Source organism: Myotis lucifugus, unplaced genomic scaffold (assembly GCF_000147115.1).
Source record: "Myotis lucifugus unplaced genomic scaffold, Myoluc2.0 scaffold_19, whole genome shotgun sequence".
NCBI lineage: Eukaryota > Metazoa > Chordata > Mammalia > Chiroptera > Vespertilionidae > Myotis > Myotis lucifugus.
In genome coordinates this window covers 8,243,797-8,257,128 of record NW_005871067.1, presented here as the reverse complement: position 1 = coordinate 8,257,128, position 13,332 = coordinate 8,243,797, and the positions used below count along the sequence as shown (strand labels likewise).

The following is a 13,332-nucleotide window of genomic DNA, read 5'->3' as shown; positions in this document are numbered from 1 at the left end:
GAGGGAGTTTATTAGAGGGAATGGGGAATGAAGCCACAACCAGGGAAGGTTAGGACTCAGCCTCCACTGTCCTTGGGGTTGAATTTTATGCTCAAAAATCACAAGGGTTGGAGGCTGGGGGATGTAAGTGTTCTAGTCTGATTAGATGGAGTTTATTGTCCTTCAGACTGATTAGTGCTGGCCGTTGAGGCTGTGGGCTGTAGGTGGCCGTTGTTATAGTTGGCCTGCTGTCTCACCCTCAGGTGCGGCTGCCTCCTGTTGTGCCGGATAGGGTGACCGCAGGCTGTTCCATGAAATGAGGCTGGGGCCACTTTCTCCTTCAGGACTTTCTGGTCTGCCTGAGCCAAATGTCCTCTGCTGGCCTGTCAGGAGGAAGAGGGAGAGCTTGAGAAAGATTGTGATAAATGGCAAAGAAATGCTTAAAGAAGGGCCAGGTGAATCAGTTCTATTCCCTAGGGAAGGCAGTAAAAAAAGGATGAAATCAGAAGTAATTGACTTCAAAAATTGGTTTTAACACCTACCTGGGTATATTAACTTCATGTAATGGAAAACTCTATTTATTGGCCACAGGTTGAACTCTTCGTTTCAGCCAACTATCTCTCAAATGTTATTGGTCATAAGGAAAACCTGACTAGAACATTTGGCTGGCTGATGGCAAATACGTCAGGCACTACCAACAAAACAAAACAGTTAGTGCTTCCCTGCTTTACAATGGTTCATTGGTATTCTCTTATGTTAAGGATTGCACTTTCTGCTAAGATACTTTGTCAGTCCCACAAAACTCAGGGAGAGGTGGGGTGGAGGGGTGAGTGTAGGGTGAGGGACACATCCCTGTTGGAATATACCAAAGGCTGTCTGGAGAAGACCTAGGGCAGGGGTGGGCAACCTTTTTGTGAGTGCGTGCCAAAAGCAGCAAAATCTCTGACTCAAAATTCTTCTGCATGCCAACCCTAATTTTTTGAGAACATGTTACGCCTACTTGATATCTCTTAAGGTGTACGTATGTGAAGAACCTTGAAGAAATAATAAAATTCATTCGAGCGACAAAAACACAGTATATGATGATGAAAAATACATTTATTTTTTAATGTATACATGTACACTGATAGTCCGACAGAAAACTTTATGACTCCGTTTGATATTATCAGTGGGACTTTTGCTGCTGCATCACTGATGACAGAGATTTTACATCAGGTTTATATTTCGTGACCTTCAGAGATATGCACGAGCTACTATCATCCGTCAGGCTACTCCTATTACGAGACTTAACAAAATTCATCACTGAGAACAAAGATTCACAAGCGTATGTGGATGAAACCAAAACACTGGTCGGATCTAGGAAGGCAGGGGAGAGTTAAGGCAGAGGCATAGAAATTGCTCTTCCCCTCTCTCGTCAATCCATGTCTGTGGTCTTTAAGATCACTTGTTATGTAAAATTATTTATCTAAGATGCACCTACACTGAATTTATCTGAAAAATAAAAAAGTCGATAATAAGAAAAAAATTGTAAATGGAAGATTATAAGAGAGGGTTTCGCGTGCCAGCAAAAGTTACTGGCGTGCCATGTTTGGCACGCATGCCAGGGGTTGCCCACCCCTGACCTAGGGTATTTTCTTGTAACAGAAGGCAGAGCAGTGAGTAGGTAATTTGGCACTGTTTAGACCACAATAATGTCATTCAAGATGAGCCTGTAGATTATGAGACTTAAGGAATTTTTTGAAATGGAGTTAGTAGGTTAGCACAATGTAAGGCCTGCCCAGTTAATCTGAAATCACCTGAAGAAGAACGCTTTCAGTTGTTACTTACGATTGAGTAGTAAGAAGCTTGAAATCCGGTGGGAAATGTTTGTTCATCTAAATACTTGGGAAATTTTAAGACATTTAGCAATGGAAAAATCTTTTGAGGAAAGTTTTGGAATTCCCCTTTAAGTAGAAGGCTGAGTAAGGTTTATCAGAGGTGATTTAGCACATCTATAATAGCTTGTCAGGTCCAAAGGACACTATGCGTAATAGTCCCAGGACTTTAAAAATAGTCTGATCCAAATAGGATTTTTATCATTATTTAACATCTATAATAATAAAAGGGTAATATGCTAATTAGACCGGACATCCTTCCCGACAAAGCCGGGGCCAGAGGAAAGCAAGCCCGGGTCCTGGGTGCCAGAGAGAAGCCTGTGTTGGCAGCCGGGGGAAGGAAGGCCTACTCTTACACAAATTTTGTGCATTGGATTTCTAGTTAAGTTTAATAAATACAGATCACACACAAGATGCAAGGGAATACATATTAATGATAGTTCCTATTCTTGAGCTTACATTTTAGTAAGAAATTTCTGTAATTAGAAAAATGAGGATAGTTTAACTTTCCCTCTGTTTTATTCTTTGTCATTTTTTCTTTAATCATTTTTTCTCCTTTGAGGATGATTTATATTTCAAGTTTGCTCTCAGATTTCAGTGAAGCACTGCACATAGGATTTTAGCTGAGCAACAAAGACATGAAGTGACTTCTTGATACTGTTTTCTGGTGTGGGGACAAGCACTCCATCTTGATATGTTTTCTTTATCCTGTTTCTCAGAGATTTTGATTCTTTGGATGAACAAAATGTGGAGAAGAATAACCAACTGGCCTTTGATATTGCTGAAAAGGAACTGGGCATTTCTCCCATCATGACAGGCAAAGAGATGGCCTCGGTGGGGGAGCCTGACAAGCTGTCCATGGTGATGTACCTGACCCAGTTCTACGAGATGTTCAAGGACTCACTCCCCTCCAGTGGTAAGGACTGAGGGCTCTGGTATGGGAGTCTTTCGTGTTCTCTGTTGTTGCCTGGCTTTCTTTCTTTCCCTGTATCCTACATGAGCACCCACAAAAGCAAACTTGTACTTAACTCTGTTTTTACTGGCCAGCTATCAGGGTAAGTCCCTGGGATTTTGCTCCATTGTTTTTTTCCTTCTCAACCACTCATTCTTACCCAAATCTTTCTCACTATATCTATAAATATGTAAAAATCATTCCTATCCAGAATTTTTTTCTTGACTATTATTTTTTCATACTCTTTCTTTCTGATCCAGCCTTTTAAAAATATATATACACTTTTTAAAAAAATTGTTTTCAGAGAGGAAGAGAGAGGGAGAGATAGATAGAAATATCAGTGATGAGAAAGAATTATCTATCGGCTGCCTCCTGCACGCCCCCCACTGGGGATCGAGTCCGAAACCCAGAATCAAACTGTGACCTCCAGGTTCATAGGTCAACACTCAACCACTGAGCCACACTGGCCTGGCTGAATCACCTTTTTTTAAAAAAGTGGGCTACTTCCTCAGTTGCCTAAACTTTGTACACTTTGCAACCTGGCTTCTGCCATTATTCCTCTGCTAGATTGTTCTCCTTGTTCATGAAGAATTGCCAAATCCATGTTTTTCACTTCTTATCTCTTATGCCCTTGGCTTTTTGCATTGTTCAGCACTGTGGAATGACAACTTTTTTTCTGAAACTCTCTTTTCTTTGGCTTCTGTGATCCTGCACTGGACTGGCCTCATTCTCTTCTTTTGGTAACTGTTCCTTCTCTGGCTTCTCTTTCTTCTACATTTTAGTGTTTTCCAAAAATCTTCCTTTCTCCTCAGCCCAATATCTCAGTCTGTCAGCATGCTACAAAAAATATTTCTGTTGTCATTTATTGTCTCTTGGAATCGCATAATGATTAAGAGTGTTGACCTGGGTTTATATCCCAGTACTAACACCTGTTAAACCTTAGGCTAGTTACTCAGTTTTCCTGTGCCTCAGTTTCCCCATCTGTAAAATGGGGCTTTTTCTATGTATAATTAGATTGTGATATGCTAAGAAGAACGTTTGCAAAACGGAAGCACTTAATAAATGTTAACAATATATTATTAGTTTCAATTATTTTTAAAATTACTATTATGCCGAAACCGGTTTGGCTCAGTGGATAGAGCGTCGGCCAGCGGACTGAAGGGTCCCAGGTAGCTTTTTCCGATTAGATACACAGTCTTTACAACAGAAGTCCACAACTCTAACATCAGTGTACACATTCATGGAGAGATGTTTCTCTCTCATCGATGTTTCTGACTCTCTATCTCTCTCCCTTCCTCTCTGGAAAAAATCAATAAAATATATTTAAAAAATAAAATAAAATTACTATTATTACTAATAAAACATTGGAATCCACAGTTTGTGACTCACCAGTGTCTTCCAGCCTATGTACTCTCATAGATGTTTATAGCTTTTTCCGATTAGATACACAGTCTTTACAACAGAAGTCCACAACTCTAACATCAGTGTACACATTCATGGAGAGCCCCCTCAGTGTGCAGCCAAGTGCATGGGGTATGCATACACCAAACCAGTGACCCTGAGCTGCCTGTCCTCCCTCCCTTTCTCTCTGCCCTAAAATTTTATCACAAAGATGAGGCTTCAGCACTCTACTGTAACTCGTATCACGGGTGAATTCCAACTTTTGAGAAGCAAAAGTGGAGGTTTTTGTGACTCGCGTGGATGGGGAAAGAATTGGTATTGTTTATGTTGATGGAAAAAAGAAGGCTCAGTGTATAAACCTAAGAATGCATTTTCTTTGTGAAATGTCCTGCTAAGTTCCTCATACTTTTGTCCGAGCAAATGGACCTTTAGAGCAGTGGTTCTCAACCTTCCTAATGCCTCGACCCTTTAATACAGTTCCTCATGTTGTGGTGACCCCCAACCATAAAATTATTTTCGTTGCTACTTCATAACTGTAATTTTGCTACTGTTATGAATCGTAATATAAATATCTGATATGCAGGATGTATTTTCATTGTTACAAATTGAACATAACTAAAGCATAGTGATTAATCACAAAAACAATATGTAATTATATATGTGTTTTCCGATGGTCTTAGGCGACCCCTGTGAAAGGGTTGTTCGACTCCCAAAGGGGTCGCGACCCACAGGTTGAGAACTGCTGCTTTAGAGCTTTTGGAGGTTCTGGGAGCCACCTGCAGGCAAGGTAGTTCTGGTCAATACTTTGAGGCCCCCCTAATGCTATCGTCGAACATTGCTTTCTGTTCACAGATGCCTTGGACCTGAATGCTGAGGAGAAAGCAGTCCTGATAGCCAGCACCAAATCTCCCATCTCCTTCCTAAGCAAACTTGGGCAGACCATCTCTCGGAAGCGTTCTCCCAAGGTAAGTGGAAAAGATTGTTGTTTTTTACCAGCTGCAAACCCAATGGCAAGATATAGTGACTAGAATAATGCAGTTTGGCTACTCTCTTGGTATAGGATAAGAAGGAAAAGGACTTGGATGGTGCTGGAAAGAGGAGAAAGACCAGTCAATCAGAAGAGGTGAGAATTATATGGGATTTGTTAGAATGATTATACTCAATTGCCCTTTTTGTCTTAAAACCTTAATTTTCAAATTGGTGTTACTAGGTCTTTTTATATTCACCCTTTATGAGAATTTTTGTGAGCAGATGCTTTTTCTGTGGGCTTTTGCCTTTGTTTAATTTTTTGGAGAGCGTCCAAGGGAACACACACACATGTGCACCAGAGCTTTCCTGTCTCTTTGGAATCACACATCTGGCAAAGGGCATTGGCTTTCCTGGGGTATGATAATCCCAGTAAAAGTTTGAGTACCTCTTTGAACTCCATCTTGAGATTAGAACTTTGAAGAGAGCTGTTAAGCTCAACCTAAAGCAGATATACCAGCCATCATGCCAGGTCCTAGCTGTACTTTTCCTTTGAGGGAAGGGCATTTGGGGGCTTCACTAACAGAGGCTGGTTCTTGGGTGTCGATATTGATCAGGAGGAAGTGCCCCGGGTATGCAGAGGAAGATCCACATTAGTGAGCACTCTGCCTGACAGGAGGACTGATGTCACACTCAGCAACCAGAACAAAGTGAAGTACATGGCAACCCAGCTGCTCGCCAAGTTTGAAGAGAATGCACCTCCACAATCCACTGGCATAAGGAGACAGGTAAACCCATTTCACGCCTTGCTCATCCACACTTGATCTGACTACATAGGAAGGAGGTAGCTTTTCAGCTGAATGAGATGGGATATGTTACAGACCCGAGGACTCATGGGCTCGAGACTGGTGTTTGATTCTCCCCATGTCTGACTGTGGCAGAAGAGAACATTTCAGAAGCTCCTCATGCTTTCAGTACTGCTTCATCCTCACCATTCAGGTCTGAGGTATCTGTGACAAAATTCAGCAGAGGGATTTTTAAATTTATATCTATATACGTATTCATATGTATATATTCACATTTAAATTATAAAAAACATACATACTTATTAAGGAAAATGCTTAAAAGTATGATAAAGAGTAATTAAAATATCTCTAAATCTGTTAATATTTTGTTATAGTTCTTTCTGATCTTTTTTTCTTTAGTGCATTCTTGTTTTCATAGTTGAGGTCATTCTATATATATATATATATATGTGTGTACATATATATATATATATCTATATATATATATATATATATATATTTTATTGACTTTTCACAGAGCGGAAGGAGAGGGATAGAGAGTTAGAAACATCAATAAGAGAGGAACATCGATCAGCTGCTGGGGATGTGCCCGCAACCAAGGTACATGCCCTTGGCCGGAATCGAACCTGGGACCTTTCAGTCCGCAGGCCGACACTCTATCCACTGAGCCAAACCGGTTAGGGCTGAGGTCATTTTTAACATACACTTTTCCATTCTGCTTTTTTTCATGTAACTTTGGTCATATTCCCACATCATTTCAAACTCTTTACAAGCACCTTTAGTGTGTGCCATGCTTCTCTTAACTCTCCTCTAGTGCTAGATGTTCAGTCGTTTCTCTTCAACAAACATTGTTATAAACTGCTTTTGTGTGTTGCAGATGACTTTACTAGGTTCTCCTTGAACTAGGTTGAGAATATGAACTCTTTTTTTTTGAGAATATGAACATTTTAAAGATTCTTCATGGATACTGACTTGCATTCCTCTAAGTCATGCCTGAGAGTGCTGGACAGGAGCCTTGTCTCTCCTCCTGCTTATCTAAAAGTCACTAAGACTTCTTGCAAGAGGAGATGCTGAGTTTTTGAAATTTACACTGAAAGTTTCTTGTAAAACTCCCTGGTGATTTGAGAGAGCCCATCCTCTGCATCCTTTCCCTCTTTCTTCATCTTCTCCACATGCATTAATGTGGATAGACTAGGGTGGGCACTGACATACTGACTGTGCTTGGAGTCTGGTCTTAATCAACTTCTCACATCTAGCCATTGGTTATGGCTCACAGAGAAGATGATGATATTCATTCCCTGTTGGCTCTGGCAGCCCAGGTCCCACCACCTTGGGAAGGCTGGAATTATTCTCCATTAGAGGAAGTTTGCCTCTAAGAGATAGTTGCTTCCTCATTTTGAGTGAAAGATTAGTTTTCCAAATCAGAATTAGTAGTTTAGGCTCATAACATTGAGTTGGGGAAAAGGATAATGATAATTACAGCTTCTGTTTTTCTTTTTTTTATTTGTTTACATTTGCTTTTGGTTTGGGGAGCAGGGTATTTGCTTCCTTTATAAGCAAAGCTTTCTAAGAATTCTATGTCTTCACCACCACCCCAGTATATAGATGTATGTCTATCCTCCACAAGTATCTTTTTTCTGTCTTCTACTTTAATATATTTTATTTTGTTTTGTCTCCATGTCCTGTCCCCCACCCATACTTGGCCTGTGTGTCACAGCCAACACAAGAGCGTGGGGTCAGCCAGCCGTCCTGCTGCCTACCTGAGCAGGGTCTCCCTGCTCCCACCCCACAGTGGAAACAGGTAAAGGAACTGCTCAAAAACCAGAATGGGTGCTGCATCCCCAGGCCTTCCCACCCTGTTCCTTCTTCTGAGCCAGCCAAGGTAGAGGCCTGCACTCTAGAATCCCAGCTCAAGCATAGGACATCTCTGTGCCCATTTGAGTAATGACTCTAGTAAAAGTATAATAAACAGTACTGTTTGTATTGCATGATTTATTTAACTCCTTAGGATTTGAGAAACCAGTTAGCAGGGTGGGCTGTGAATTTTATGAAACTAGCTGAAGCTATGTGGTTAATTGTTCAGGTACCCTAACCTTTGGGGTTTTGCTATTACAGCGTTTATTCCAAGTTGACTTCTTGTTCATATGTGTGCTTATGACCATGTTAATAGGAAAATGTTATCCAAGAAATCATCTTGAACTATAATTTTTATTTGGTTCAGAACCTAGACAAAGATTCTTGTTATAAAGCTGCTTTTGTGTGTTGTAGATGACTTTCCTAGGCTCTCCTTGAACTAGGTCGAGAAAAATGGGCATTTTCTTGGTGTTTTGTATACATTTAAAATACTCTTTTTAGAAATTTTCACTAAAGTAGTTAGTTGTAGGATCTCCTAGAAAGCTGCTTCTCATAAGCAGTACAGAATAGGACAGAAAGAGGAGGAATGGCACTGGTTGATAATAGGAAACATCAAAGGAACTGGAGGCCTGTACTGTACCTCCTCCACATCACAGCTGACAAGTTTTTGCTCCAGTGAGTGCACTGGACTTGTCTTGTGGGTTGGTATCATTTAAGACTAAGATTCTGAGAGGTCAAAGGAATAGGCCTTCAATTCCTTCTTATGTTATAGAGTGACAGCTATTGCTGGGAAGCACTGACAAGTGACTGGGTGGGTAATGTTTTTTTCTAACCTTTCTTTTAATAATATGCTGCATTAAAAGCAAGCTCATGAGGCTGAGATGGAAGCTTGGGAACAATGTCCAAACTCATGAAGCCAAGCTGCCTCTTTCCCTCTGCTTGGGGGAGATTTGTGCAGGAGTGCTCATTAGAAATTTACCATTTTCTTTCCTCACCCTTTCCTTAAAGTCTAGGTGGAAGGTATAATAAAAAGGTAATCTTCAGTTGAGGATCTGCAGAAGGGGAACATGAACTCTAACTAGACTTCCTGAACTTCAGATTCTCACAGTACTCACAAAGGCAGCAGAGAGGAAGAGCAGGGAGGAAAGGAGGGTAACTTAAATACATGCAGAGGGGTGAATAAATGACTCAATGGCATGTGTTTGGGTCACTGTGGGTGAGCTTGCGAGGAAGTCTCAGGGGCAGGATGTGTGACCCGAGGAACCTGCCCCAGCTGAGGCCTCTGTCCTGGTGAAGACTGGCACATCAGCTCACTGCCTGATGCAGCTATCCTGAGGGATATCAGGAGCTTAGTGTTTATGAGCTTTCTTGTGTTTTTCATGTTTGTGAAGGATCTGGCCCCTCTAGCCTCATGCACAGTGCTACATGGAGACGAACAGCTAGCTTGTCACCTGGGTAAATAGTTGGTCAAAATTAGTGACGTAGAATACTGCTGAGCTGTGCAGGCAGCAGACTAGAGCCATTAAATTCAAACATGGGTTCTGTGGAGTGGGTCCCAGAGATGACAGTTAGAAAGAGCACCTGGGTGAAAAAGTGAGAAACTATGAGCAATGAAAATCCTGTGAGATCCTGTGTGCTTCATGTTATATAGAGTTGGGAATTGTAAATTTACTTGGCTGTGAAAGAACTATAATTCACAGTTCTTACATCCATGTGAAATGTATTGTATTCACATCTAATTTTTTTCTCAACACTAAAGCAGGAATGTTTTCATGAATCTTGGCCTTGTAATTTCTCTCTAAAAAGATAAAACATTGGAAGGCAATGCCAGATGCTACAGAAACCTGGGGACAGAGGGACTCCAGTGGTGCATTGGGGCCCTCTGCTTCTGACTCACCCTGACTGCTGACCTCATTTAACACCCTTTAGGAATTGGGCAGGGGCTGACTGGCAGCACCTTATCATGACTCACTTTGTGCTTCTCTTGAAGTGATTCAAGAGAGGCAGGAGGGTATGGCAAGCACAGTAGTGATGGCTGAGTTGGCACCAGGGCCAGTTTTTACTTAGGTCATAGTATGAGAGGGAAATGAATAATAATGCTGCTTACCAGTGACTTCTGTTTTTTACCTTCCTGTGTAAACACTTTGGCTCTTCCCTCTCCACCCTTTTGTCTTTTGATCTCAGAAGTGCATCCTACAGGCAAACTCCTCATTATCCAGCCTTAGTTGACAAGAAGGTTGTCATGAGAAGTGGGAACAGACAGGGGAACTGCTTCCCTAGTCCCACCAGTTCTCTCAGAACTGTGTGCTGGCCCCACATAGTCTTTCTGGGCTCAAGGAAGCGAGGATTCCTCTGACCTAGGAGTATGTGATTATTTACTAAGTCCTGCAGGGTTCTCTCAATCATAGTTTCTCAAGGAAAAAGATGGGACAAGATTGGAGAGGGATAAGATGGGGAGATAATCTGTAGACATAGGTATGGTTTTCAGGTAGTGGAAGATATTTAATTTTTATATCCTATTTCCTGTACTTTCTTGCATTTTTTTTTTTGGTAGTTTTCCAGAACCTTTTGAGTATGAGGGGACTCAGAAGAGGAAATAATGGCAGGATTTTCTCATAGTTGGTCCCGAGGGAGAGTGCTGCTCTGCTCCTGTTGGGTGGCAGGTGATAAGCCATTGGAAGGGTCTGCATGACTCCCTTCTGATGGTGGCCTGTGTGCCCTTTCTCTCTACTTATAACGAAACTCATTTCTTCAGTCCTCCAACTTTGATGATATATAGTCTTGATCCCTGGTGTTTAGAAAATACTACACTGCAAGTCTGTCCCCAAGACCAGCTGCACCTAACAAACAGCGGGAGTCTGACCTGGAGACCAGTGACAAACTGTGACACGCCACCCTCCCTGACCATGCAGTGATTTGCTGTTGAGGATGGAGGGGCAGGGAAGGGGGCCTCTGATATGTTTTTTACAAATACCCTTTCATCCTTCCAGAACCAGCCTAAATGTGGCCACTGTTTTACCAATCTTCTCTCTGTTTGTGTCTGTTGGTATAAAAGCGACGGGAAAAGGAGCATTCTCGGACCTGCCCCAAAAAAGTGATTGCACTCTCTCCACCCCCTACTCCACCTCCCTGTCGGGCACGTGGCAGTCAGCAGGTGACCTCCTCTGCATGTTCCATTGTCCTATCTGTGTCTTCCTGCCTGCCTTTGTAGGTAGCTAGGGTAGAGACTAAATCAGGACTCCCTGCTTTCAATTATAACTTAAAAAAAAATAGAAAAACCATTTGTAGAAACCATTTTTTGTAGCAGTAGCAACCTTTATTGCTACAAATGAGCAAATTCCTGATTGGACCTCAGAAGAGTACAAATTACATTCAAACCCTGGGTGGTTTAATCTAGTCCCATGTAATGGGAATACAACCATACAATCACAAACTAACCTTTAAACTATATTTGTCACAGACATGAGATCCAAAAACCCTGGAGAGCAACATATTTTTATATAACCCTACTTAAAGCAGCCATTTTTGCCTTGCTACCCAAGGAGATTGAGCTAAGATGAACTTTGGAAGCTTTTAATAGGGCTTCACTCTATGAGTTTGCTTCCTTCTGATTTTGAGAACCCTGCCTCTTGCTTATCCAACTTCTCCCGACAAACACCTGCCCTTCCCATCCACCCCATTAACACTCAGGCAGATCATTCAAAACTGCTTTATAGCAGAGTTAACTGGAGCAACAAGGTTAATGAGGATGACAAGCATACATTTGTGGCAAATACACTTACATAAAGCATATTTACAGAATCGCTTTGTTGACCTTTGTAGTATATTGCTATAAAATAAAATACAAATTTTAAACGTAGGATCTATGGGAAGGCATTTCTCAACTAAGGTGGCCTATTTTAAAAGTGACTCCTCCATAATGTGTCTGATTTTTAAAGGCCCAGCCTGTGCCCCTAGATCTAAGAACTAAGCTGCTGTAGGTGTAGTGCCCTGTCCCTTATCTCTACATAAGAGCTAATATTTAGGAGCATTCACTGTGACCCAGGTAGTATTCTAGGCTCTTTTTACATGTAACATTAAGCAGTTCTTTCTATAACCTTACAAGTCTGGTACTATTATCTCTATTTTATAGATCAGGAGACTGAGTCATAGAGTAGGGAGGTAATTTGTACAAGGTCACACAGATGGATCCAGAAACAGATTCTGGGTGGTGTGACTCTGGATCCCAAACTCTGGCCTCATCCTGCCTGTGGAGACAATATGCTCATGAGCTCTGGACAAGAGTAGCCATACCGGAAGCTTTGGATCAGTTTCCCACCAGTACGAGGCCATAGGTGAATTTTCAATTATCCAAAGAGTGATAGGAGCAGCAATTCCTGTCCCCCTCTCCCCAGTATTGCTACTTGAGTGGTTGCCTCAGGTCAGCGGAGGCAGCCATGTTCATGTCTTATAGGTTCCTACCCAGTCATGTGTATTTTCCTGCTTACTGAAAATACTTCTAGTCTTTGTCCTCTTCTCCCTTGACAAAAGTATGTGTTTGTCCCATGTTCCTATGAAGGAACCACTCCCCATCCTGCACTTCCCTCTGGATTTTTCTAGCAGTCATGTATTCCAGCCAGTTTTCACCTCCCACCTTCCCTTTATGCTGTCTTATGGAAAGCTTCACCCTTCTAACCTAACTCTCCTTTTAAACCTCCCACTTAATGCCTCTGATCTTGTACCACCCTGTGAAAGAAATATGTGTGTTCCACCTTGGTACTAAGTAGTTCGTTTTTAAAAAAAAAAAAAAAAAAAAAAGATTTATTTATTGATTTTTAGGGAGAGAGGAAGGGAGTGGAAGAGAGAGAAACATCGATGTGAGAGCAACAACAATCAGCTGCCTCCTGCATGCCCCCTACCCGGGATCGAGCCTGCAACTCGGGCATGTGCCCTGACTGGGAATCAAACTGTCAACCTTTCAGTGCACAGGACGATGCCCAACCAATTGAGTCACACCGGCCAGGGCTGTACTAACTAGTTCTTTATTTATTGTGTAGCTGACCTCATGGGAGCCCAGGTGGGCAAAATAGCTGTACCAAAAGTTGTCCTTGGGTCACCGGGTTTGATATAGATGGGATTGTGGTTCCTTGGAATGGGGCTTAGTGGGAGGCAGTGGATTTGTGTTGAAATGAACTCTAAACTTCTGGCACTGTCACTTAGTAGTTCCAAATAGAGCATTTTGAAGGAGCTTAAATTTCTACTTTGTTGCCAACAGACATACAGGGATCTTGATGCTGACAGCTGTGGCAAGCAGAGTCCCCATCATGAGAGGGTAAAAGAGCATGAACCATGGCATGGGATGCTGCTGAGAGCCACACAGATGGAACACGCTGGAGGGGTGGGGGGGCAGGGGGAGGATGGGGATGGTCCCTTCTCCCCTTGCTTTTTGCACTCTTTTGTCACCCAGCCAAGAGCCAGAGTTTTGTTTTGTTTTTGCTAACAGTGTTGACCCTTGCAGGTA

At 42.0% G+C, this 13,332-nt stretch overlaps 1 protein-coding gene across 1 annotated transcript in view; it reads left to right on the top strand.

The window, feature by feature from the left end:
- Nucleotides 1–13,332, top strand: part of MICAL3 (microtubule associated monooxygenase, calponin and LIM domain containing 3) — a 263,988-nt gene that overhangs the window by 122,266 nt on the left and 128,390 nt on the right. Inside the window, exons 9-12 of the mRNA XM_023751303.1 lie at nt 2,573–2,769; nt 5,059–5,171; nt 5,267–5,329; nt 5,790–5,960. Of these exons, the coding sequence (XP_023607071.1) occupies nt 2,573–2,769; nt 5,059–5,171; nt 5,267–5,329; nt 5,790–5,960 (544 nt within the window). The remainder of the gene's footprint in view (nt 1–2,572; nt 2,770–5,058; nt 5,172–5,266; nt 5,330–5,789; nt 5,961–13,332) is intronic.